The sequence below is a fragment of the Achroia grisella genome, unplaced genomic scaffold (assembly GCF_030625045.1).
Source record: "Achroia grisella isolate CSIRO2021 unplaced genomic scaffold, CSIRO_AGI_Agris_v1 utg534, whole genome shotgun sequence".
Taxonomy (NCBI): domain Eukaryota; kingdom Metazoa; phylum Arthropoda; class Insecta; order Lepidoptera; family Pyralidae; genus Achroia; species Achroia grisella.
Genome location: NW_026712920.1, coordinates 644,845 through 672,611, shown reverse-complemented (window position 1 = coordinate 672,611; position 27,767 = coordinate 644,845). Strand labels below are relative to the sequence as shown.

Genomic DNA, 27,767 nt, shown 5'->3' with positions numbered 1-27,767 from the left:
ATATACGCAAATAGTGTAAATACACTAAAAATGCGCTTTCTATCACGATTTTACAAAACACTCATCTTAATATTTTACGTAACGTTTGCCCTGGAGGTCTTGATTTATTTCTGTTCCACTTTTTTTACGTTTTGATTAGATTTTTGTGACATTTATAATTCAACATTAATTTTCTCCGGCGGCTGCTTGAGATTTATTGCTCGTGTTATGTATCTCTGTACATTCTAACTTGACTTATATATATATATATTATATATAAAATTCTCGTGTCACAGTTTTCGTTCCCATACTCCTCCGAAACGGTTTGACCAATTCTTATGAAATTTTGTGAGCGTATTGAGTAGGTCTGAGAACCGGCCAACGTCTATTTTTCATCCCCCTAAATGTTAGGGGTAGTCCATCCCCTAATTTTTTTTTTATTTTAATGCAAAACAACGTTTGTCTGTACAGCTAGTATGTATATATATAACAAGCTATATATTTTACAGTCTGTAGGGATCGCTATAAAACATGACATTATTATAGTACATTAATATATTGTGCGGGAATCGAACACAGAACCGTCAAATTTCGTTGCTATTTATGCAACATTTAGAAATATATCCATAGATTTACCTGCGACCTAATTTATTAAAAGGAACCCTTCGTTTCTGCACGGAAACCATTAATCTACTGCATCATTAGACAAGTAGAATTTCATTCATTAGCTGAAGAGCCTTTTATTGCGTTACTGAATGCCTCACTCCGTGCACAGAGTAGTCACCCCGTGCACAGAGTAATATAACAATGTATAACAGAAGTGAAAATGGGGACTTAGATGACAGGTGCGAAAGTGGAGTTAAATTGGATACGTCGACTATTCTAGAAAGGTTCTAATGGATAGCTAAAGCTTATGAGTGTTGCAATCTAATTTTCCCTTGTTAGGTCTTTAACAAGTTCATGTCCCGACTTGGCACGGGTGTACATGTATTATACGTATATAAACCTTCCTGTTGAATCACTCTATTTCCCCTCCGATGGATTCCTCGTCTAATTCAAACGGGGATCGAAATTACGACGGCCTGAGCCGAGGAACCCCTAGCGGTGCCCTCAGACAAAAGTCGTATCCGTCAGGCGTCAGGGAGTTGGCCTTCAGCTCTCCATAAGTCCTTTTGTTGGTTTAGATTGCCATCTGCACTCGCCTGTCGTCCGGTGAAGCTGTAACTGCAGCTGGCCTAGCTGCGGCTAACAGCATTGGAGTAGTCCGAAAAAAACCACTGTATCTATTGCTAAGATTTTAGCAACAGATAGTTATGTAACAGGAATCCATTAAACTCCATTTGCCTAGTTTAAAAGATCTACGAACAGACAGAGGAAGTGTCTCCATTTTATACTATGCAATGGTTGTCGAAAAATAGCTATAAAGTGTTTAGTGAGAAACAATTTGATCATATTTTCTCATATACTCGTATATCTATACATCTAAACACAATTAGAGTGTCTGTTTGTAATATTGAAATAGCCATTTTTTACTACATGCATGAATATAATTACGGTACATATACCAAAATAACATTTTTTACAATTTTTTTCTATCTTTCTGTTTGTTCCGGTTAATCTCTGAAATGGCTGTACCGATTTTGACGGGACTTTTTTGGCAGGTAGCTGATGTAATAAGGAGTAACTTAGGTTTCTTTTATTTCACAAAAATAAAGTGAAATTCCACGCGGATGAAGTTGCGTATACAGCTAGTTGTCAATGTATTTCGCAGCAATAGAATTCTATTGCGTTCCCCTTATTGTGCTCATGGGCGGTCGGTCGGTCGGTCGGTCGGTTATCCGGGCGTCTATTATTAAGATTCTGCCCTTTTAAAAGTAAATAGCTCCGGTTTCCTTTTGAAGTTCACATTCAGTAATATGTACTGTACACGTGGACTACAGAATTTCTTTGAAACAAAAAACGTTGTGCTTCCTCAATTTGCTATTTATTTTTCCCACGTAGAATTTAGAATATCATTATTACATAGTATAAAACAAAATCGCTGTCACTGTCTGTCCGTCCCTATGTATGCTAAAATCTTTAAAACTTCGCAACGGATTTTGAAGCGGTTTTTAATAGATAGAGTGATTCAAGAGGAAGGTTTATAAGTATAATACATGTATACCGTGCGAAGCCAGCTAGTTTATATATAAAGATTACGTGTTAGTTTGTCCGCGATGGACTCCTAAACCACTGAACGGATTGCAATTTTCATTTCCACATTGTGTGCAATTTGATCCAACTTGAAAGATAGGATAGTTACATCTCAATTTATAGTCGCAATAATATTTTATTGCAAATTATTCTTATATATAACTAGCTACTCGCCCCGGCGTCGCATGGGTGTACATATATTATATATATAAACCTTGCTCTTGAATCACTCTAACTATTAAAAAAAAACAATTAAAAATTAAATAAAAAATATGAATAGTCCCGATTATTTTAAAATTTAACACATTAACTGAATGTAAAGTAACTAAAACGTAACCTTTCGTAACTAGTTCTATTATTTTGTTGACGAAAAATCATTCGCTCTTTAATTTGGTTGTTAATCAAGCGTTTTTTGCTTGTTTCAAAGCTAAATTACAGCCAGCGTTCGCCAGACGCGGGGTTTTTAATTATTTTTCGAAACTAACAACCCCCTTTTTTACTATAAAATTGAAGAATTCGTTAACGATAATAATGTTTTTATAGAAAAACTTTAAATCCATAGCACTGACAATATTATCTGATTACATTAATAATGAGTGATTATCGCATGCCTCTTACTTGTTATACTGTAATTATTATATAAAAAAAAAAACATCTATTAAAAAGAGCAACACACAAGTTTCTTGCTCATTCTTCTTGTGATGAATCTGCATTCCGAATGAGTGGTAGAATCAAAATATGACTATTCAAAAGTGCTTGTAATGAGTTTATTTGAATAAAGATTATTTCTATTTCTATTTCCTTCATAACGGTGGGCCCTGTAAATAGGTAATTAGAGTGGGATTTATTGGCGATGAAATTTTTGGCGTAATACGTCCACGCCTTATGGTTTTTTAATCCATAGTGTTGGATTACGAATCCTTACAAAGTAATATATGAAACTAGCTATTGCCCGCGGCTTCGCTCGCGTTAATTTATCCCCTTAGGGTTGGAATTTATCAAAATTCTTTCTTAGGGGATGCCTACGTCATAGTAGCTTTATGCATGCAAAGTCTCGATCGGTTTAAAATTGACAAAGTTTCATACAAACTTTCATCCACTATTTTATCCACTTGGGGGGTAGAATTAATCAAAATCCTTTCTTAGCCTATGTCGTAACATCTACCTGCATGCCAAAGTTTAGCCCGATCCGTCCAGCGGTTTGGGCTGTGCGTTGAAAGATCACTATGTCAGTCATCTTTGAGTTATATATATTTAGATAGAGAGTGATCGTATTTATTGAAAAGAAAATAATTAATGGAAAAGGAAGCAGAAATACGATATCGACCTGGAAGAACGTCTTCCACACTTCGAACACCCCAAAGTAAGCAATGTAACACTAAACTTACTCACGTTAGCTCAGGAACGTCTCGATGTGTAGTACTGTTCAGTGGCCACGCAACTAGAGTGCGTATTTTCATCAAAACAATTAAATCATTAATAATCTTGTTTTATATAGTTATAAATACGGAGCGTCCTTTTTATTCCAGTTCTTATTATAAATTGTTTTCTTATTCTGTATTCGAAATTGAAGTGGCCACATATATTTATTTGTGGCCAGTATTACCAAGCGCGGATGAGAGACGACTGCATGCAACTGAAATGCGAATGTTGAGATGGATGTGTGGTGTGACAAGAATGGATAAGATAAAGAATGAATACATCAGAGGAAGTATGAAAGTGGCGCCGGTGTCGGAGAGGTTGAACAGTAATCGCCTGTCGTTGTATGGGCATGTAATGCGTAGGAATGGAGATCATATCCTAAGGATGGTATTACATATGAATGTGGATGGTTATACGGGTAGAGGAAGACTGAAAAAGTGATGGATGGACTGTGTGAAAGATGATATGGTGAGAAAGGGAGTAAATAACGGGATGACTGCGAACAGAGATGAATGGAAGAGAAAAACATATTACGCCGACCACAAATAAATGGGATAAGGAAGAAGCAGATGATGATATTACCAATTGCCTTTTGCTTCAGTAAGCAAGCCGGTTATACAACCTGCTTAGACTAAGGAGGTTCGGAATACAGAACACATAGTCAAGCAAAGCTTGTGTTATAGGTACTATTATAAATACTTAATATTTCAATATACATACATAATATACATAGAGAACACCCAGACCGATACAAACAATCATACTCATTAATGCAAATATTTGTACCGTGCGAGGTATTGAACTCGCGACCATCGGAAGTAAAGCGGTGTGTTAAACCGTTACACCATAGAGGCCTAGTGAGACTAGATGGCGCTGTATGAATTGTCCAGGGTTATTTATTTTTTTACCATAACCATTGCTAGAAAAGCTCCGCAAAATAACAAAGTTCACATATAAAAGGTGATCGCATTTACAAGCCATCAGCTGTAATAATAAATATTTGTACCGCGTGAGGTATTGAACTCGCGACCACCGTTACGTAAAGCGGTGTGCTAAACCGCTAGACCACCGAGGCTGTCGCTTTAAAAGTACATTTATGTCACTTTCACAAGAAGCATTTGTTAGTTGCATTTTAATTTATTTAACTAGCTGTTGTTGGTTGGAACTAATATTTGTATTCATGAATTTATTTTACTTATATTCATGAAATTGTTTATATTAGTTTTGCTGTTTTTTTAATTGATAATAATGGATGCACCTATCTATTCTAACGGTTTACGCTGCTACCAGTGTAGACTGATAGGATGAACACGAGGTCAGGTCTGTTAGCCCATCATGGTAAATTCACCATGAATTTATCACGATGGTTTCCAGAGGAAGCACGTAGAGTTCAAACTGACATGGTGGCTATAGACTTATTAGTCCGCGTTACTAACAATCCATTCACACCCTTTTTTTGTTTGGATGTTGTCTATATATATTATGTATGTATGTTTCTATATATTTATATCAGTTGTCCAGTGATGATGTAATCCAGGCCGATTTCGGCCACGGCGACTATCTTCAGTTCCGATTTTGTCGTTGATGTGCTCGCATGTGACTTATGTAGCCTATTTTGTGTGTAAAAATCCTCGCACATTGCGGGCATGAGAGCACACCGCTCATATAATATATCTTATAGCCGTCTGCGGCTATAAGCTCATATAGCTTATAGCCGCAGATGGTCGGGCTTTCAGCTTGTCACGTCTGGCATCCAGCTCAAGGAGCCGCCGGTTTTCAAAAGCTTTGATGCTAGAATTAACAAGCGCTCTCCACTCCGGCCGTTCGGCAGCCTGCTGCTCCCACATAGAAGGATTGATGTCGCACTGCTTCATGTGTCGCTTCAGCACATCTTTGTACCTGAGTCCAGTATAAGAGTACTGGACAAACAAAGTCTTCCTAACTCTGGACTAGATGGCGCTATATGAATTGTTCAAGTATGTTATTATTATTTCTACTAGCTCTTGTTGATAGGTACTAACATTTGTATTCATGAATTTTATTGTTTGTATTTATCTGGTTGTCAGTCCCGCCGGGACATTTTAAACAAAGCCTAAAATACGAGACGTCTCGGGAAGTACGGGACCTCTGGCAACGGCAGATGCCACGCTACAAATGATTAATAATGACTTTGGACAATTCACACAGCGCCATCTAGTCCCAAGCTAAGCAGACCTTGTGTTATGGGCACTAGACAAGTGCTATCACTTGTCTAGTGCCAAAATACATATATAGATATATTATCTATACATCTATACATATAAATAAAATTGGAGTATCTGTTTGTTATATTGAAATAACCGTTTTATTTATTTTCATTTCTTATTTATATTCATTCATATGAATATAAATACGGTAAATACACTAAAACAACATTTTTTACAATTTTTGTCTGTCTGTAAGATTTAGATTTGATTAGATTAAGATTATCCAGAACAAACAGACAGTGTTTGTTCTGGATAATCTCAGAAATGGCTAGACCGATTTTGACGGGTCTTTTTTTGCAGGTACCTGATGCAATAAGGAGTAACTTAGGCTACTTTTATTTTAGAAAAATAAGGTTATATTCCACGCGGACGAATCGCGGGAACAGCTACAAAATAATTTTTTTTATATATTAGATATAAAAAAAAGTTATTTTGTTCCCAGTTACGCAAGCCTGGCAAAGCTTATCACATTTTGTGTCATTCTGTCATGTGGGTCTAACCACAGAATATATTATTATATGTTCTCGTTAACGCAATGTACGTTGCTGATAACGGTGACGTCATAAACTGACGTCACCCGCACGTGTATAACAAAATAAAAAAAATGAATTCAATGCCAGCGAATCCGCGGATAAAAGCTAGTATTTTGATTAATGTAATACTTTTCGTCTTTTAATGAAAGTGGTAGAAGATACCAGGGTAATTTGAATGTAGAACCAACTTAGAGGATGGAAGAAGATGGAAGAAGGAGTCTGGCCCTGTACCGTAATTTCTATTATATTTGATATGCACAAAATAAAAATATATTATTTTTTTACAAGTGGTTATACTAAATTGTTTTGACACTTGCTACTCGCCCCGGCTTCGTAAGGGTGTACTTGTATTATATATATATAAACCTTTCTCTTAAATCACTCTATATAATATAAAAAACCGCTTCAAAATCCGTTACGTAATTGTAAACATTTAAGCATACATAGAGACAGCCAGCGACAGCGACTTTATTTTATACTATGTCATTACATGACAATAAACAATGATAAATGAATGGTAATAAAGATTATTTATATTCTGTGCAAAAAAAATCAATAAAATTACTTTTGGTTTATTTGGTTTATTTATGTGTAACATATTTTATACAATCTGTGGTTCGAAGCGTACACTATTTGATTTTGACCAATGACCACTCACGATGGTGGAGCTGACCATAAATAATTATATAATTTATTAGTAATATGCTGACTCTGAGAAATTAAACTTTATATCTGTATATTCTTCTTCCGGATATAGAAGGAGCAATCTGTAAAAAAATATTATTAATATTTATACATATATATGTTATATTATATATATATTTATATAAAAATATTATTATATTAGTATTAATATAATTTATTTACTTATCAAATTTAAATATACTATTTTTACAGTAAGTGTAAACTTTCAAAATTATTTAACTTTTTAATACATACTGTAAAAGTAGAAGAGCAGAAACTTTGTAACAAACAAACAAACAAACAAACAAACAAACAAACAAACAAACAAACAAACAAACAAACAAACAAGAATAGAGCAAGACTAGAAGGTTTGTAACCATCTTATTAAGTTTTTGAGTATGGATAGATGTTTGTTACTCTTTCACGCAAAAACTGTAGAACGGATTTTGATGAAACTTTACAGTAGATAGATATATATTATTTGTTTGTTACTAATCACACACAACATGTTCATAAGAATAGACAATACAAAATACAACATAAGATTTATAAAATTGTGTTATTATGTGTGATCTGTAGCGATACAAAAAGGTGGAAGCTGAACGTGGAACATTGTTCAGGGAACAAAACACTGATTTTCAGCTTTAGCCCATTTGAGGGTACGTGAAAGTAATAATTAAAATAAATATAAAATAAAAAGAGTAATTTTATTGGTGACTGTCTGTGCGGTGTGTGGATAATAAAAATAATGTAAATAGTTCAGAGTATAATTTGTAATTTATAAATTTAACTAAGTGGTAAGGATTAAAATAAAAAAAAGAAAATATTAACAAGAAAAACATAGAAAAATAAAAAAAAGAAAGAAATTTCTGTGGAATGCCTAAAATTTGTTTTTTTAATAAGTATTGTTTGTGATGTTTTTTAAAACTGTGTACGGTAGTAATAGTAATATAGCTGTTTATACATCAAAATAACACATAGGCATAATTATAAATATAAATTAATTAAATTACGCGGGTGAAAACGCGGGTACAGCTAGTAGGTCATAAATATATGTCAGTAGTTTTTATAGGTAAGTTTATTAGTAAGTTCAACAAACCTTTCTATAGATATCCGTTTTGCTAGTGCCCTGTACTGACTGGTGTATGGTAGAGCGAAGCTCTTGGCTGCATTTATATGTTGCACCACGTTGTATGCCCATTCAGATAGATTGTATGTATCTACTGTAAAAGATGCAGAGTTTCATTAATATCGTTCATTACCAAAATTTAAATAAATAACTTTGGACAATTAACACAGTGCCATGTAGTCCCACGGTAAGTAGAGCTTATGTTATGGGTACTAGATAACTGATAATACACACATAATGTATATAGAAAACACCCTGACCAATACAAACAGATATAAATGTTTAAAATGTGCGAGGAATCGAACCCGCGACCATCGGAAGTAAAGCGGTGTGCTTAACCGTTATACCACCTAAGCCAAATAGAAATACTTTTCTATTATCTTAAGTTTAAAAAAATCTTAATTAGGGTGAAATTCAGCAGTTCATTCCGAACAATGCCTCCAAATACTCTCCGGTAGATATGCGATAGAGAAGATGCAATATCTCGCTGCAAAATCAATGGGTTGAATTTGTTAGAAAAATGATGATTACCGATGATTCTGGGTCTGTTTTTAGATGATAATTTACCAAAATTAAGATATAATTATTAATTCAAATTCAAATTCAATAATCATTTATTAAAGGACATTTTGGCCGCTTATGAATGGCAAATTATTCTATTATATTATAATTTTTTCTCTACCGTCCAGTTTAGTATATAGATCCAATTGAGAAGAACTGGCAAGAAACTCAATTGAATTACTTTTTTTTTAAAAGCCAGTTTATTTACAATGTAATATAGGTGTCTATGTCTAACATTAAATGAAAATCCCGTGTACAAACAACTATTGCCGTCATTCAAGGAATCGTTTAGTGAGTAAAGGTTTTGTTGTAATGAAGTAAACTTACTTTCTTCTATATTATTCATATCATAATCTACAAGCTCTGGTATATCCACAATCACGTCTAAATCTTCTTCTTCTAGAACCATATGGATGACTCCCTTCTTCTTTCGTATCTCATAGGGATATACCACTTGTATAGTTGCTGAAATACATATAAAACTATTACATCAGCTACCTGCCAAAAAAGTCCTGTCAAAATTGGTCCAGCCGTTTCAGAGATTAGCCGGAACAAACAGACCGACAGACAGAGAGACAAAAATTGTAAAAAATGTTATTTTGTTGTATGTACCGTATTTATATTCATATGCATGTAGCAAAAAACGGTTACCTCAATATTACAAACAGACACTCCAATTTTATTTATATGTATAGATTTCATTGCTATTTTTTTATTGGGGGTTTGGACTATTGTCAGGTGCTATGACCTGTAACACAGCGACCTGTATAGATCTATTGTGCTCGCCCTTATTCAAAGTCCGCCACCTAGATTCGTGAGGGACAAGAATTGAAGGATATTCTTAGGAGTGATGGTTTTTTCTCCTCAGGATAGAGTGTGCACTATGCAAGGGAGATATTTCGTCGGACTTCAAAAACTTGAAGATCGGGAGGTCTTGAATGCCACACGAAATTTTGGCCATGGTAATCTTTTTTGATGATTCTTATTGTAACAATGTTGTGTGATAAATGGTTTTGAGTGTTTGAGTTTCACAATCAACTTACCGTTACCCATAAATTTCTTCAATGTACCTGAAAGAAAAAAAATTGAATAAATGAATCTGAAGAAAAAAATAATACCTGAAATTAAATAGTATAAGTAAAAACAATTTTAATTCAAATAAGCATAGTGACCCAGTGACCGACTACCACTGCTCAGGCTGAGAGGTCGTGAGTTCAAATCTGATCGACATCAATAATATTTGCGTATCAATTTATATTTCCGACGGACTCTATGGTCATGGAAACATCAAAAACAAACCATCTTCCGAGAGACTTACCCTGCCAAGTTGAATTCTAATAAATGAATTTAAATATAACAATAATTTTATTCCATCCTGATCATCTAGATCAGTGATTCCCAAAGTGGTCTATATCGACAGGGGTTTATGACAAACTGCAAGGGGTCTACGACAACGTCATCTTGTTGTTTTTACTTTATGTTTTTAACACTAAACTTTACTACAGTTAGAAATTTACAAAAAAACAATACCAAGTAAGAATGGGGGGTCTACCCAAAACGGAAAAATATGGCAAGGGGTCTACGACATAAATAAAGTGTGGGAACCTCTAATCTAGATGAATGGCGGTCCCCCACCGTAAGTTTTTCCAAAAATAAATTAACCACGCACTACAACATTGTGGAATCACCTTCCAGCAACGTTATTTCCGAACCGATACGTTATCGAAACCTTCAAGAAAAGAGCTTATTCCTTCCTAAACGGCCGACATAGCACTTGCAATTCCCCTGGTGTAGCCGGTGCTAATGGGCGGCGGTAATCATTTACCATCAGGTGAGCCGCAAGCTCATTTGTCCTATGCTATAAAAAGCAAATTTTTTTATTCTTTAGCCAGCCTCGGCTAGGTCAGGTGCTCAAAACTTAGTGAGTTAAGTATAGGTGCATAAACTGGTCTTTTTCTCTCTTTCTTTATAATATTAGTACATATATCTACATCAAATATTAGAATTATTCTATACTAGGTTTTACCCGCGGCTTCGTTCGCATTGAATCCATTAAATATAAAATATTTTTTTTTAAATAAAAAGTATCCTATGTTCATTCTAATACTTCCAAGAACATGTGTATAAAATTTCAAGGTTCAGTAGTTTTTGCGTGAAAGACTAACACACGTCCCTACTATCACATTTGTGATATTAGTAAGGATCATGACAATGTATGCTATATGAAATTATATGTAAGTCTATCGTTTCATACATTTTGTATTCCTTACCGTTGTTTGATATTGTTTTCGTAAATTCTGAAAAATACAAAAGTCATTGTTATAATTTGGTTATGTATTCAATACTTTTTGAGTATTTAATTGAATTAGTGCTAATTGGTGGTTTGTATTCACACACTTAAACTTAAAAATGTAAAGTAATAATAAAATTATTTAAAAGAGCAACACGCAAGTTTCTTGCTCGTTCTTCTTGTGATGAGACAGCTTTCCGAACGAGCGGTAGATTAAAAAAAATGTAATGACTATTCAAAAGTGCTTCAATGTAAGTTTATTTGAATAAATGATTTTCTATTCTATTCTATTCATATTAATTTTATAGGATACTAGCTACTCGCCCCGGCTTCGCACGGGTATACATGTATTATATATATAAACCTTCCTCTAGAATCACTCTATCTATTAAAAAAAACCGCTTCAAAATCCATTGCGTAGTTTTAAAGATTTAAGCATACATATGGACGGACAGGCAGCGACAGCGACTTTATTTTATACTATGTAATGAAGTTGTAAGGGGTATACCTGACTGAAACCCAGTCAGAATATTCACGAAACTGAAGCACTTTCATAACAGAAAGGACAAATTGGAAAAATAAAGTTTGTTTTTTATACAAAACTAGTGACCCGTACCTCTTAAAATCTTTGTATTTCTCTGCGTGTTCTATACTATGACATTATTGTATCTTTACATAGTATAAAACAAAGTCGCTGTCGCTATCTGTCCGTCCCTATGTCCCTATGTATGCTTAAATCTTTAAAACTACGCAGCCGCAGCAGATATGCATATGAACGTTAAGTTTTTTGTATTAATAATAATAATAATCTCAGGACAATTCACACAGTGCCATCTAGACCCAAGTTAAGCTAGCTAAAGCTTGTGTTATGGGTACTACATAACCGACACAAATACATAGATATATATATTTTTCGTAAATACATACATATTATACATAGAAAACACCTCACCATCACGACCTCGGTGGTCTAGCGGTGTAACACGCTGCCTTACTTCCGATGGTCGCGAGTTCGATCCTCGGAAGGCACAAACATTTGTATTCATGAGTATGAGTGTATGTATCGGTCTGGGTGTTTTTGTTGATATTTGTATCAGTTGTCTAGTACCCTTAACACAAGTTTTAGCTACCTTACAATGGATCTAGAGGGCGTTGTGTGAATTGTCCTGAGATTATTATTATTTATTTTACTGGCTTATAAACGTCAAGATTTTTGTATTAATAATTATTTGTAACAAATAAATCTTAAAACACTCTTATGGACGTCAAGTTTTTTGTAAGTTAGTTACATAAAAATCTTAAAACACTGCACTTGTTGCACGCGGTCGATACTCACCCCGGTCGGGTTCAGCGCATACCGCGGTGTCGTTTAACACCTGTTGTACCCTCAGAGGCAGCTCTAATGTCAAACTAAATTGGCCAACCGCACCGTCCATGCTGAAATTTTAAAGTTTAAAGCTTAACTTTTAGCGGTTTTTTAATTAACTTTAAAAGTGTCGTTATAAGGTTGTTTTTTCTTTGTGTTTCGTAAATCGGAGTTGAGTAGTTTAGAAACTGATTTGGTTTGTTTTGTAGACTGCATCAAACAATTAGATTTAAAAGTTTTTGTTTGTCTGTCTGTTCTTGCTAATCTCTAAAATGTTTGGACCGATTTTGACGGGATTTTTCCTCGCAGATAGCTAATGTACATTAGCATAATTTAAAAATTTTACTTATTAAACAAAAAAAAAGTTAAATTCGACGCGGACAAAGTCTCGAGTAACAGCTAGTATTAAAATATCGACGGCCTCGGTGGTCTAGCGATTTAGTACTTGTTTTTTTTTCATGATGTACAATTGTACAAAATTTCATGATGATCGGTTCAGTAGATTTTGTGTGAAAGAGTAACAAACAACCGTACTAATAAAATTTCGCGATTATAATATTATTAAGATTATAATAAGTATTAATAGCTTTAAAGTATTTGATAGTGCCTCACCTTATCCCAACAAGTTCGCTCTCCTCAAGGCCTGATAACTTGATGCAGGTGCCGCTGTTTCCATATTTGAAGTAGTAAGGTTCATAATAATCTATGTTCAATAAGTAATTGCCTAATAGCACGTTGTCTCTCAGAGCTTTGTACTGTCGCTTGAAGCAAACAAAGTCTGTCGTATGGCAAGCGATGAGGTAACGGTCTGCGGACAATTAATATTAGATAAGATACATAGATAGATAATAAATAAATAACTCTGGACAATTAACACAGCGCCATCTAGACTCATAGTAAGCAGAGCTGGTGTTATGGGTACTAGATGGTAACTGATAGAAATTAACTTTTTTTTTGTACATAAAATCATACTATGGAATACACCCAGACCGATACAAACAATGCTCAACAAAACAAACGGTGCAACTGTGGGAGGAATAGAACCCGCGACCATCGGAAGTAATATCTCATATGACTTGTGAATTGGTGCTACTCAGACATAAAGACAAAGACACAAAATTAAAAATTTTAGAGCCCTTGCTTGATTTCCTGTGATTATCTCAAAAATGGATTAAACGATATCGATGTGGTTATCACAAATGTATTCTGGTATTCTTTACTTAAAATTTTGTGTTTGATTTATTTCAATCCCTTTGCAATATTAAAAATTAGACAATGTGGCCGATTTGGTGGAAACTACGATACTATGAGTTTGCCTCAAGAATGATGAAACATGTGTATAAATACTTTTTTTATTAGGGTTTTGGGCTATTGTCAGGTGCTAACCTGATACACTGCGACCTGCATAGATCTATTGTGCTCGCCCTTTTTCAAAGCTCGCTGTCTAGATCTTGAGGGACAAGAATTGAAGGATATTCTTAGGAGCGATGGTTTTTATATCTAATGTGTACACTATGCAAAAGGAGATATTTCGTCTGACTTCAAAAATTTCAAGTTTGCAGATCGGTAGTTCTTGATACCACAGGAAATTTTAGCCATGTTAATCTGGTGAGCGATGGTTTTCATCTCCTCAGGATAGAGGTGTACATTAATAGTAATACAATACAAAATACAGTACGTACTTGTTAAAGGTAAGCACAAAGCCAGTTAAAATATCAAGTAGGCTCGGGCGGTTCGCACTCATAAATATTTATTGCTGGGGAATTTTTGATAACTGCAAACTCGAGTCAGGGTTGCCAGACTTAGGATTTTTTTTTAAATAAATACAATGGCAAACAATTTGGCATAAGCGCCTTTCTTATAATCAATTTAACCAAATGAAAAAATCTTCAGTCATGTATAGTCTCTCACAGGCTCTTATGATATGAATCTAAGAGCACCGCTTTCTGCATCTTTCCGGGAGTGAGCCGCCTCGGAATCCCAACCGTCTGAGATGTTGTTCCAGACTGGTTGGGATAAGACGGTTCACCGACATAACGATTGGAATGATTTCGGTGGACATTTCGGTCACCTCGTGAACCAGGTCGAGATATTTTCTCTTTTTTTTAGTTTCGGCTTTCACGAGGTTTTCGTCATGCGGTATGGTGATGTCTACCAAAAACACCCCTCGAGAGTGCCCGATCCATCACCACGATATCAGGATTGTTCGCAAGAACGGTCCTGTCCGTGATGACGGATCGGTCCCAGTAGAGCTTGACGCTGTCGCTTTCGAGGACTGGCTGGGGCTCGTACTTATAGTACGGCAACCTCTCATGAGCTATGAGTACGGCCACTTCAGAGGTAGTTCTTGATGGAGTATTTTGGCTACCTGGTTGTGTCTGTGCAAGTACTTAGTGTTGGCAAGAGCTGAACAACCCGACAGGACCTGTCTGAGTGACTCTCCGGTATGATGACAAGCCCGACAGATGTCCTCAGTGCCATCCTTTAGAATGTGCTTTCGGTAATTGTTCGTCTTTACCACCTGATCCTGTATTGCACAGACAAAACCCTCGGTCTCTCCGAAGAGATTACCGAACTGTAGCCAGTGCACGGAGGTCTTCTTGTTGACGTACGGCCGTGAAGGGCTTTGAAGAACCTTCCGTGCAACTCCTTCTCTTTCCATACAGCCTCCCGCTGAGAGGTACCCAGGACTTCGGGTTTTCACCAGTCCTCTTTAGCCAGAGAAAGAGGGGTGAATCCTTTGTCACATTCTATGACCTCTCTATGCAAACCCTCGTCTCTTTTCTCCAGAAAATATGTCCTGGGGCTGTCAATCTCGCGGTTGTGCATGGTCTAACGCTTAACAAGCCTCGACCACCAGCCTTTCGCGGGATGTACAGCCTCATGACTGACGATTTCGGGTGATGCATTCTATGGAGGGTCATAGTTGTGCGGACTTTCCGATCGAAGCCTTCGAGTTCGGTTTGAGACCATCTGAGCACGCCAAAAGTGTAAAGGAGTACGGGTATGACCCAGCCGTTATATGCTCGGATCTTATTGGCACCCGACAAGGAACTTCTTCAGTACTCTTGTAAGGGGCGCAAAAAAATCCTCACGGACTGACTGTTTTATATCCGTCTCCCTCACACCGATGTTTTGTGACATGCCCAGATACCGGTATGTTTCAGCCTCGGAGAGGGTTTTGATATTGAAGGGACATAGAGAATGCTCTGCACATGGAGAACTTGTCTATTCCGAGTGCTATCCTAACAGAGCTGCTATAATCGTTTACAATATTTAATAGCTCCGTCAGGCGTTCGACACTCGGAGGTAGTAGTTTATTTTTTTTTTCATGTGTAATTAGTGTATGTATTAGTAACTATTGTTTTATAAGTGTGTGTATATATATACAATCTTCCTAAGTAGGCATATTGGGAAACTGTAAAGCTGACTTAGTGTGACATAAATAAATAAATTTCATACGGGTAAAACCGAGGGTACAGCTAGTAAATAATAACAAAAAAGATGGGTAGCTGGCAACCCTACGCTTGCGAATTGTTGAGTACCTACTGGAAAAAAGATAGGATTCATTTCATCGGAACGGGCGTTTATTTGGTTATTGTCTTACATATCTGGATTATCAATCTTTTATGCGGCATCGTACGTATTCTTACTCCATTTTCTAGTGAAACAGTAGCGTAAAAAAGGCGCGATCTCGTGTGTGATAGACCCTGTTTATATTATCGTTTATCGATTGTCTTGTGTATTATAACTCGCCCCGGCTTCGCACGGGTATACAAGTATTATATACATAAACTTTAGAATCACTCTATCTATTAAAAACCGCTACAAAATCCGTTGCCTAGTTTTAAAGATTTAAGCATATATAACGACGGACAGACAGCGACAGAGACTTTATTTTAAACTATGTAGTGATAACTAGCGACTCGCCCCGGCTTCGCACGTGTATACATGTATTATATATATAAACCTTCCTCTCGAATCACTCTATCTATTAAACTTCAAAATACGTTGCCCAATTTTAAAGATTTAAGCATATATAAGGACGTACAGACAGCGACAGAGACTTTGTTTTATACTGTGTAATGATAACTAGCTACTCACCGCGGCTATTTACGAAAAAAATATTTATGTATTTGTATCAATCTAGTACCTATAAACAACCTTTAGCTAACTTGGGACTAGATGGCGCTGTGTGAATTGTCCTGAGATTATTATTATTATTATAAACTTTCAAAAGGTAAAAACACATTATTACTAAAATGTATCGTATATTTTTAAGGGATGGTTTTTATAATAGAGTGGAGCTAGATCGTATAACAGAAAAACAGAGATTTATTTGAGTTTTGGAGGTAAATCGTATAAACGAACACCAATATGTCAGTCTTTCTTAGATAGGTTTTATACGGTCAATTATCAATAATTGATCGTAAATGTATCCAACAGACCAGGCAGTTTCATATCTATACATATCAGAGTTCGCTACCTAGACCCGTCAGGGACAACAATTGAAGGATATTCTTAGGAGCGATGGGTTTTATCTCCTCAGGATAGAGTGTATACTTTCCAAAGGAGATATTTCGTTTATATATGAGGCTATAATCACATAGGCTGTCTAGTGGAGTTTCCTCCTCAGCTTGGCAAAATACTTTACTTATTACCTTTAGTATTTTTTTTAACTGCGCTAAAATGTATTGTCCGAAATTTATTCCTTTGTTTTTTAAAGGATCCTTGAAACTGTCCTTGAATTTCTAAGGGTCTGTGGACTGAAAAAGGATAAGTAACGCTGATTGTAAGTATCAAATTGTTCAGAGATTGAACGAAGTGGGAAATCTTTAGACACGTAACTAGGTAATAATGTTTCGAGAAATTCGCGTATAAAATATGCAAACACTGGCACCCTTCTGCAGCCTTCGATCTAGGAGGGGGGGGGGGTAACACGGGGCCAAGATGGCGGCAAATTCGAACTTTGGAGATGAATTAACACTTCATCATTTTTGACTCAACAACTTGACCAATGACATACGGACGATGAACATATATTTATTATTTGTATTATTTAACCGGATCTTAACACGAATAGCCATGGTCACGAGCTGGGCTCAGCACGTGGCCACGGCTAGTGGAAACTAGGCAGAACGTCGAGAGAGGTAACAAACCTTTATTTGCCATAAAATTATTCGTGTTAAGATCCGGTGAATAATATAACTTGACACGATACATTGCTAAATAGCAAAGTAGATATAAGTAAATTTATAGTTGAGTAACAAAATAAATCAATCATAGGTATAAGAGCAGACCAATCTCTACAAGCATCTGTTCACGAGCATGCGCTCAACCATTTCTTTTATATAAAATTCTCGTGTCACAATGTTAGTTACCATACTCCTCCGAAACGAGTTGACCGATTTTAAGAAATTTTATATCCATATTCAGTAGATCTGAGAATCAGCTACTATCTATTTTTCATACCCCCAAGTGATAAGTGTTTTTTTTTTTTTATGGATGATAATGGAATGGTGCACCCACCTGCGCTAACGGTTTACGCTGGTGGGGTACCAGTGGAGGATGATAAGATGAGCATGAGGTCAGGTCTGTTAGCCCATTGTGACAAATTCATCAGGAATTTATCACGATGGTTTCCAGGGGGAACCGCGTGGAGGTCCACCTGACATGGTACATTGCTAGTAATGGGGTCATGAGTCCACATTATTAACAATCCCCTCCCCCCAGTGATAAGGGTTGTCCACCCCTTATTACATTGAATTTTTTTTTTTTAGACAAACTTTTTATGATAATGTGGCATTAAAAAATACAAAATAGGGTTGTATACCCTACATTTTTACTCTTCTACCATCAACCTCTATTTTTAATAGCGATTTTAATTGATATGTAAAAACAATGTTTGCACGGTTAGCTAGTACTATATATTACTAGTTGTGCCCGCGGTTTCACTCACGTGATATTTATAGCCTATATGTCTGATGTATAAGCTATATTACTGTAAAGTTTCATCAAAATCCGTTCAGTAGTTTTTGCGTGAAAGAGTAACAAACATCAATCCATACTCACAAACTTTCACGTTTATAATATTAATAAGATATACATATATTTGTTAAATTATATAAGAGTGGACGCACTCACCCAGTTTGTCATTGAAATCCTTAGCACTACACAGTATAAATACAATAAACATAATGATAATTGTCCGCATTTTGTTGCCTAGTTCACGACCATTGTTTAGATGTAAATGAATTTATGAGGACGTATAAACTAAATGATGCTGTCATTGGATGACCACGTAAACTATTGACTTAGGACATGTAAAACTAGTTAACGATTCTTCTACTTTAGTCGTACACTCTGTACCCTTCTTAACCTTGCTACAAGTACTAGTTTTGCCAGGCGCTTCCCATAATAATATTTGCAAACCGATATTGAAACTTTAAAAAAAACAGCGTATTCCTTCTTATAAGGTTGGGAACACAATTGTAATGTCCGTAGTGTTGTGGGTGCTTATGGGAGGCGGTAATTTATTTTATTTTATTTATTCATTTAACTTTAATGCACAAAAACACTGTGTACATATGGCGGACTGAATACCTAGCGGCGTTATCTACCAGGCAACCATAAGTGGTGCAGAGAAAGATTATTGGCGGTGCACTAATATAAATGAGAAATTATATATAAATGAGAAGTTTAAAAAATATATATAAATATAAACATAAATATATCCCTAATCACTTACCATCAGGTGAGTCCCAAGCTCATTTGTCTTTTTATGATATAAAATATATATGTGAATTAAAAAACAAAGTCTTCATTCAATGATCAGCAGTGTAAAACTGAAATGAATAAAATTATTCTATTACAAAATATTTTTTTTATTTTCGTATTTATAATATAGTAAACCAAGATATGGTATATAAACTTATAAAGGTACATAATATATAGTTTCATCTATAATTATACAAAATTATATAGCAAACACAGACAGACATTTCAATTATTGAAAACGGTTTTTACCCAAAAAAATAATAAAATATTTTTAACTAAACAAAATTTGCATATTTGCATATTTGCTAACAATAAAATTTGATTTTTAAAAAATAAGAAATATTTTTAAATATAAAACAATTATTAAATTATTATTTTCTAAAATCTTTAACTACTGTAGTCGACATTGCTAAATGACGTAAAGTGACGATTTTAACGAGGCAGTAAAGTAATTCACTGAAATAAGTTATTAAATAATTTAATTATACCGTAATAACAATGTTTGGAGGTAAAACAAACGGAATTTGTATGCTAAAGTCAACAATATTTGTAAATACACTTATATTATTATTAATTTCCTCACTATGATCTCACACTGTCAGCTTTTGCTGGTTTTCTCCACACTTACAGGCCGAAACCAAGTAAGTGCAGTGTGTGTATGTATGTGTGTGCAGTGTGTGTATGTGTGTGTGAGTGTGTGTGTGTGAGTGTGTGTGTTATTAATTTTATTATTAATAATATTAATTTATTTTTAACTATGACGTTACCTTATTTGTGGTAACGTTAAGGAAAAATGGATTGCGTTACCTGTGAGAAGGCAATTTTCCTTATTTATAAAATACTAGCTACTCGTCCTGGCTTCGCACGGGTGCACATGTATTATATATAAACCTTCCTCTTAAATCACTAAAAAAAACCGCTTCAAAATCCGTTGCGTAATTTAAAGATTTAAACATATATAGGAACACAAGGACAGACAGCGACGGCGACTTTGTTTTATAATATGTAATTATGTAGTCAGCAAATTTGTATGTATGTATTGCTTATATACATACGTACATAGTATAAAGTCGCTTCTGCTATCTGTTCGCTTAGATCTTTTAAACTACGCAACGGATTTTAATGCAGTTTTCAGCAATAGATAGAGAGATTCAAGAGGAAGGTTTACATCTACTAACTGGAACTATAGACCTATATCTATTTTGCCAGTTCTAAGTAAGGTGTTTGAAAAGATAATGTTAAATCAAATGTTACAACGCTTCAGGGATAACCGACTGCTTCACAGTCAACAATATGGTTTCACCGCCGGCAAGTCTACCACTGACGCAGGTGTAGCGCTGATAACACATATTTTCCAATCATGGGAGAAGTCACAGGATGCACTCGGAGTTTTTTGTGACCTATCAAAGGCATTTGATTGCGTGGATCATAAAACACTTTTGTACAAGCTCGAACATTATGGTATAAAAGATAATGATCTAAAATTAATGAGAACTTATTTAGAGGATAGGGTCCAAACTGTAGATATTGACGGTATAAAATCTAAGGGAGCTAATATTGGGACGGCGTTCCACAAGGGTCAATCTTAGGCCCCTTTCTCTTTTTAATTTACATAAATGACCTTCCCTTTATGGTAGAGAAAATTGCAGATATAGTGCTGTTTGCGGATGATACTTCGTTAGTGTTTAAAATTGGACGTCAAACTAATCAATTAGACGATGTAAATTGTGCTATGTCTGCTATATTAAATTGGTTTACATGTAATAACCTATTATTAAATTCCAGCAAAACAAAGTGTATAAAATTTACACTTCCTAATGTAAGACCAATAAATACACAGTTATTGCTTAATGACGAAATAGTAAATTTTGTTAATGATACAGTTTTTTTAGGTATAACAGTGGACTCGAAATTACAATGGGGGCCCCATATTTCAAAATTGGCCAATAGACTCAGTTCAGCTGCATATGCAATTAGAAGAATTAGGCAATTAACAGACGTGGCGACGGCTAAACTTGTATACTTTAGTTATTTCCATAGCATTATGTCATATGGTATACTACTGTGGGGTAAAGCAGCCGATATAAATACTATATTTATTTTACAAAAGAGAGCCATGCGTTCTATTTATGGTATGGGTTCAAGAGAGTCATTACGTCAGTGTTTTAGAGATTTAAATATCCTCACCGTTACTTCACAATACATTTATGAGAATATCATGTATACACGGAAGAATTTAGACAGTTTTAGAAAACTTAAAGACTGTACAAATAGAAACTTACGCAATAAAAATAAGCTAATTTTACCTAAATGCCGCCTGCACAAAGTCAGTAATTCATTCTATGGTAATTGCGTAAGATTTTATAATAAACTGCCAGAATCTGCACTAAATCTGACAGAGAGGCAATTCAAATCTTATATTAAACAATTTTTATGTAAGAAAGCCTATTACAGGATAGACGAATTCATAGAAGACAACATATCAAGTAAATAATTAGTTTATTAGCATACAACGTTATAATTTGTTTATCTCATTGCTTTCTTGATTCAATTATTTTAGAAATATGAAAGCGTAGCGGGTTTTGTATTAATTGCCGCATGCATTCTTATGTGAAATGTGAATACTATAAACATCAGATGGCAATTGTGAGTAGCTATGACGTGGTCTGGTGTTTTGAGTAGTCATGCTCACTAAAATGTCCAGACTTGTGGCGGCGTGGTGGGCCGGGTCATTGGGCTCCCTAAAATATGGTCGAGCGCAGTGATGGCTGGCTCATCCGTCATACTCGTGAACGGGTGCTGCTTGTAGGGACTGGTCTGCTCTAATCACTATGACTGATTTCCTCTTATTAATTGTTTAACCAGTTGGTTATGTATTCAATATTTTTTTCTTTTTGAGTATTTAATTGAATTAGTGCTAATCGGTGGTTTGTATTCACACACTTAAACTTAAATTGTATGTAAGAATAAATTATTTAAAAGAGCAACACACAAGTTTCTTGCTTGTTCTTCTTGTGATGAGACAGCATTCCGAATGAGCGGTAGATTAAAAAAAAAATGTTATGACTATTCAAAAGTGCTTCAATGTAAGTTTATTTGAATAAATGATTTTCTATTCTATTCTATTCTATTCTACATACTACAGCCGGGATAATTAGCGAGTTTTTTATATATGGTACTAGCTGACGCTGCTCAAGGAACTTTAAATGACTCGTGTTGACAAATCAACAGAATTTTCATAAATAATTGTACCGTACCACTATTATGCCAAATAGGAAGTCACATGGATTGAGCTTTGTCGTAATCTAGGTATAGATTCAATCACAATCGGAATTTGAGACAGGATAGGTCTAGTTATATTCAATAAAAGTAGGAATTTGATCACCAATAACGTAAACGTAACGCTTCCAGTAGCGGAGGTCAGTTTTCCGCACTGAATATTTCTGGTCTCACACATGCTACTGCTAGCGGAATTAAACAAAATTTATAGTAAAGAGAATATTCACAGTTGCGGAAATGTGAGCAAGATGACTTATAGACTAATATCCAGCATCTACACTATACTAATCTGTAAAATTTTAATGTCAATATTAATAAAAAAAACTTAAAAAAAAATAACCAAAAAAGAACCACGTATGGCACTACCCCTTCAAGTTAACTTATCCTCCAAGTTAGGATAAGTTAATGTAAATCTAAATATATATAACTCAAAGGTGACTGACGTAGTGATCTATCAACGCACAGCCCAAACCACTGGACGGATCGGGCTGAAATTTGGCATGCAGGCAGATGTTATGACTTAGGCATCCGCTAAGAAACGATTTTGATTAATTCTACCCCCAAGGGGATAAAATAGGGGATGAAACTTTGTCAATTTCGGGCAATCGGGCTGTGACTTTGCATGCATAAAACTACTATGACTTAGGCATCCCCTAAGAAAGGATTTTGATAAAATCCACCCCTAAGGGGATAAATTAACGCGAGCGAAGCCGCGGGCAAAAGCTAGTATGTATATATATTTTAATCCCTAATTAGATTTTACGCAGACGTTGTTGCCCCCGGAGTTGATGCCGGGTCCCCGAGGCCCCAAACTTCATTCCTCTTGGGGGTGCAGAAGACCTGGTCATTTTTATATGTAAAAATCGTATAATAATAGTAAGTTTGTATCTTTAGTGTTATAACTTTTATTGTTTACTGAAACGTAAGCATTGTGGTTTTGTTTGATCAAGTGTCCATTTGGATTTGACATTGAAAACTGGTGAGGACTATTATAGATTGTTGTTTGTTACACTCTGTGGTCTAGTGGTTTTAGTACACTCATAGTCGTGGGTTCTATCTCTCTTGAATAAAAATATTTGCATTCATTAGCTTATGAAATTGTTTTAAGTACTAATATTATTGAAGATTGTAAAAGCCTCAAATCTATACTAATGTTAAAAATGTTAATAAACAGAGCATAAATTCGCATCTTTGTAACAATTAACACAAAAACTACTGAGCCGATATAAATGAAATTTGGTACACAGATAGTCTGGATCCTGAGAAAGGCCATAGGCTACTTTTTAATGAGAAAAAACAATTCTATAGGATTTTTATCTGTCCTTTCATCCCCCTACAACCCGTAACGGGATGAAAGGGGAGATGAAAGATTGTATGGAAATATCGTCATTATATAGTCCTGGAACTTTTAAGCAGTTAATTTAGCAGCAAGCAGAGGAGGAAACGCCACTACACATCCTATGTGGTTGTAGCCCACTCATGCATAAACGAAATATCTCCTTTGGAAATATATACACTATACCCTGAGGAGATAAAAAACACCGCTCCTAAGAATATCCTTCAATTCTTGTCCCTCACATGTCTAGGTAGCGAACTTTGAATGAGGGCGAGCAATATAGATCTATGCAAGTCGTAGTGATGCAGATCTTGTACCTGACTATAGCCCAAATACCTTTAATAAAAATAGCTGTTAGTTTAAAAATATTACCCTTGAGGGGGTAAAACCGTAAGGTCACCAAGCAGACAAAGTCGCGGGCACAGATAGTGTAATATATACACAGTGTATGTAATTAAACACAATCAGTTTGCGTCTAACAGCTTAGAAAGTTTGTACGGTCTGGTAAGTTGAAGCAATACATCCTGGATAATGCTTACCCACGCTATTGTTTAGTAGTTGTGCAAACTTCGCACATCAACAGGTTAAGTCTGGATTACAGTTAATATGCTTCGCATTTATAATATTACAAACGTTTATTAAATTCGATATCTCAAGGGTTCGATTCCTCGCACGGCACAAATGTTTGTATTCATGAGTATGATTGCTTGCATCGTCTGGCTGTTTTCTATGTTTATTATGTATGTATTGAGAAAAAAATCTATGTATTTGTATCTGTTATCTAATACTAATAGGACAAGCTTTAGCTAGCTTAACTTGGGTGTAGAGGGCGCTGTGTAAATTTTGCTGACATTATCTTATATATAAAATTCTCGTGTCAGTTTTTGTTCCCATACTCCTCCGAAACGGCTTGACCGATTCTCATGAAATTTTGTGAGCGTATTGAGTAGGTCTGAGAATCGGCCAACATCTATTTTTCATCCCCCTAAATGTTAGGGGTAGTCCACCCCTAAATTTTATTTTTTTATTTTAAGGCAAAACAACGTTTGCCGGCACAGCTAGTTATTATATATGTTTATTAAAGTACTATCAAATAATAAAACTTTACATAGTATAAAATGAATTCGCTATCGCTGTCTGTTCGCATATATTTTTTCACTAGCTTTTGCCCGCGGCTCACTCGCGTTAATTTATCCTCTTAGGGGTGCAATTTATCAAAATTCTTTCTTACGGGATGCCTACGTCATAGTAGCTTTATGCAGGCAAAGTCTCAGCCCGATCAGTTTAAAATTGACAAAGTTTCATACAAACTTTCATTCCCTATTTTATCATCTTGGGGGTAGAATTAATCAAAATCCTTTCTTAGCGGATGTCTACGTCATAACATCTACCTGCATGTCAAATTTCAGCCCGATCCGTCCAATGGTTTGGGCTGTGCGTTGATAGATCACTATGTCAGTCAGTCACCTTTGAGTTATATATATTTAAGTTAAGTTTACAGCAATAGATAGAGTGATTCAAGAGGAAGGTTTATATGTATAATACATGCGTGTTATAGTATAGAACAAGCCGAGAAATTCAAAGATTTGTAATGTCTGTGCGAAGCTGGGCTAGTTAAATATGAATAGCTCCGTGTGGGACATTTTAGTCGCTTATGCTAGTCTAACGTATAAGCTATAAATTACATGCGAGTGAATTCGGAAGCACAGCTTATAGTCTGATTTTAGCAGTGAAAGCAGCTTACTTTGTAAGATATGTTTCGGTTGTAGAATATGATTAGACAGTGAAATTGCAGCTCAGTCCTATGGAATGGAAAATGTTCTTTTTTCGGACTCTAATGCTGTTGGCCGCAGCTGGCCTTTACTGCTTACGGGCAATAGGGGGCTAGCGCAGATGTATTCTTTATTCTTTCTTTATTGTACACACACAGGAAAAAAAAATAGCAGTAATAAAATAAAAGTAATGTACAAGGGCGAGCTTATCTCTAAAAAGAGATTTCTTCCAGCAAACCTAGAAAATGTTATAGGATAATTTGGTCATTAGATCAGATGTAACTCCAAATGTGCGGAAGGAATTATGGAGCGGCCGAAATCCAACACCTATGCATGGGGGGAGGGGATTATTAGTAATGGGAACTGATAACTCCCATTGCTATTAATGTAGCATGTTAGGTCGACCTCCACGCGGTTCCCCCTGGAAACCATCGCGATAAATTCCAAGTGAATTTGTCACGATGGGCTAACTGACCTGACCTCATAGTCATCCTATCATCCTTCACTGGTGCCCCGCCAGTGTAAACCGGTGCTCCATTCCATTATCATTCCTTAAAAAGAAAACTCCTATGCATGTAGTAAAAACGGTTATTTCAATAATACAAACAGACACTTCAATTTTATTTATATGTATAGATTAAACGCCAGATGAAACCGCGAGACATTACTAGTGTATATACAGAGCAATAACTAAGCAAATACGAAACAACACGCTGTACCGAGTGGGAGGAATGTTATTTGTTGTTTACAGCGAGTTTAACAGCTGACAGTGTCGACTTGAGCTATAAAATTTGAGGTTTCGCTTTTTACTACTTGCCGTAGAACATATATGTTGTATGCACAAGTTTATGACACTATAACTGTGATGTGTGACTTATATATACGACTCGCTGTACTCGCGACTTCGTCTGCGTGGAATTTAACTTTATTTTTCTAAAATAAAAAGAATCTAAAATAAAAGTACCCTAACTTACTCCTTATTACATCAGCTATCTGCCAATAAAAGTCCCGTCATAATCGGTCCAGCCGTTTCAGAGATTAGCCGGAACAAACAGACAGACAGATAAAAATTGTAAAAAATGTCATTTTGTTGTATGTACCGTATTTATATTCATGTGCATGTAGTAAAAAACGGTTATTTCAATATTACCAGACACTCTAATTTTATTTATGTTTATGGATATATTTGTGCATTATCACGTTGTAAACCTCATAAGAGGGAACACTATCTTAATATATATCATCCCATACTTCTCTTCGATCGATCCACTTTAAACGGGGATCGAAATTACGACAGCCTGAGCTGAGGTTCGAACCCTTAGCAGTGCCCTCAGACTAAAGTTGTATCCACCAGGCGGGAGTTGGCCTTCAGCCGCTCCATAAGTCCTTCCGCGGGTTTGGAGTGCCATCTGCACTCGCCCCCTATCGTCCGGTGAAGCTGTAAAGGCCAGCTGCGGCCAACAGCATTAGAGTAGTCCGAAAAAAGCTAGCTACTCGCCCCGGCTTCGCACGGGTGTACATGTATTATATATATAAACCTTCCTCTTGAATCGCTCTATCTATTAAAAAAACCGCTTCAAAATCTGTTACGTAGTTTTAAAGATTTAAGCATACATAGGGACGCGCAGACAGCAATAGCGACATTATTTTATACTATGTAATGATGTATGATTCTGATTTGTAAGCTATATTATTGTAAAGTTTTATTAAAATCCATTCAGTACTTTTTACGTGTAAAAGTAACAAACATCCATCGATCCACAGTCACGAACCTATTTATAATATTATATATAGTACTGTACTGTACTATTGTATAAATAATATTGTAACGATCCTTCTGAATTTAATAAAGATTATTATTATTATTATTATTATTATAGTACAACGGAACTGCTGCTATCATCGGCGAGAGATTCCGTCAAAGACTCGCTCGAAACGGAGTCCAGTGAAGTGTGAACCGGAACACGAAAGCCTTTTAATATTCTGCTCCCCCACTGCTCTTGTCCTGGTTTGCACAATATCGGAAATAATCTAGCTTCAATATCGAAGGCACTAGTTTTTCCAACATCGAACATTTTAACATGTTCATTACTATGAGTGTTATCTACCACTATTATAACAGGTTCTGTAGTCTATTTCGTTTTATCTCTGCTATTTAGTATTTTGAGTTCGCTTTAGTATTCATATATTATCACCAAGA

General features: G+C 35.6%; 2 protein-coding genes across 3 annotated transcripts in view; one reads left to right on the top strand and one right to left on the bottom strand.

Moving 5' to 3' along the window:
* Window positions 1–27,767, top strand: part of LOC131847407 (uncharacterized) — a 336,123-nt gene that overhangs the window by 188,590 nt on the left and 119,766 nt on the right. The gene's annotated exons all lie outside the window — the stretch shown is intronic.
* On the bottom strand, window positions 7,033–18,629 carry LOC131847406 (uncharacterized). 2 transcript variants are annotated; one of them, XM_059196983.1, is made up of 8 exons: window positions 18,548–18,629; window positions 13,016–13,211; window positions 12,374–12,474; window positions 11,018–11,044; window positions 9,791–9,817; window positions 9,075–9,212; window positions 8,157–8,280; window positions 7,033–7,140 (listed from the first exon to the last, which is right to left on the bottom strand). In XM_059196983.1, exons 1-8 carry the CDS (start codon window positions 18,615–18,617, stop codon window positions 7,068–7,070), a joined length of 756 nt encoding a protein of 251 aa, XP_059052966.1. In that variant the 5' UTR covers window positions 18,618–18,629; the 3' UTR covers window positions 7,033–7,067. The 2 variants fall into 2 exon arrangements, with proteins under 2 accessions (XP_059052966.1, XP_059052967.1); XM_059196984.1 differs by lacking the exon at window positions 11,018–11,044.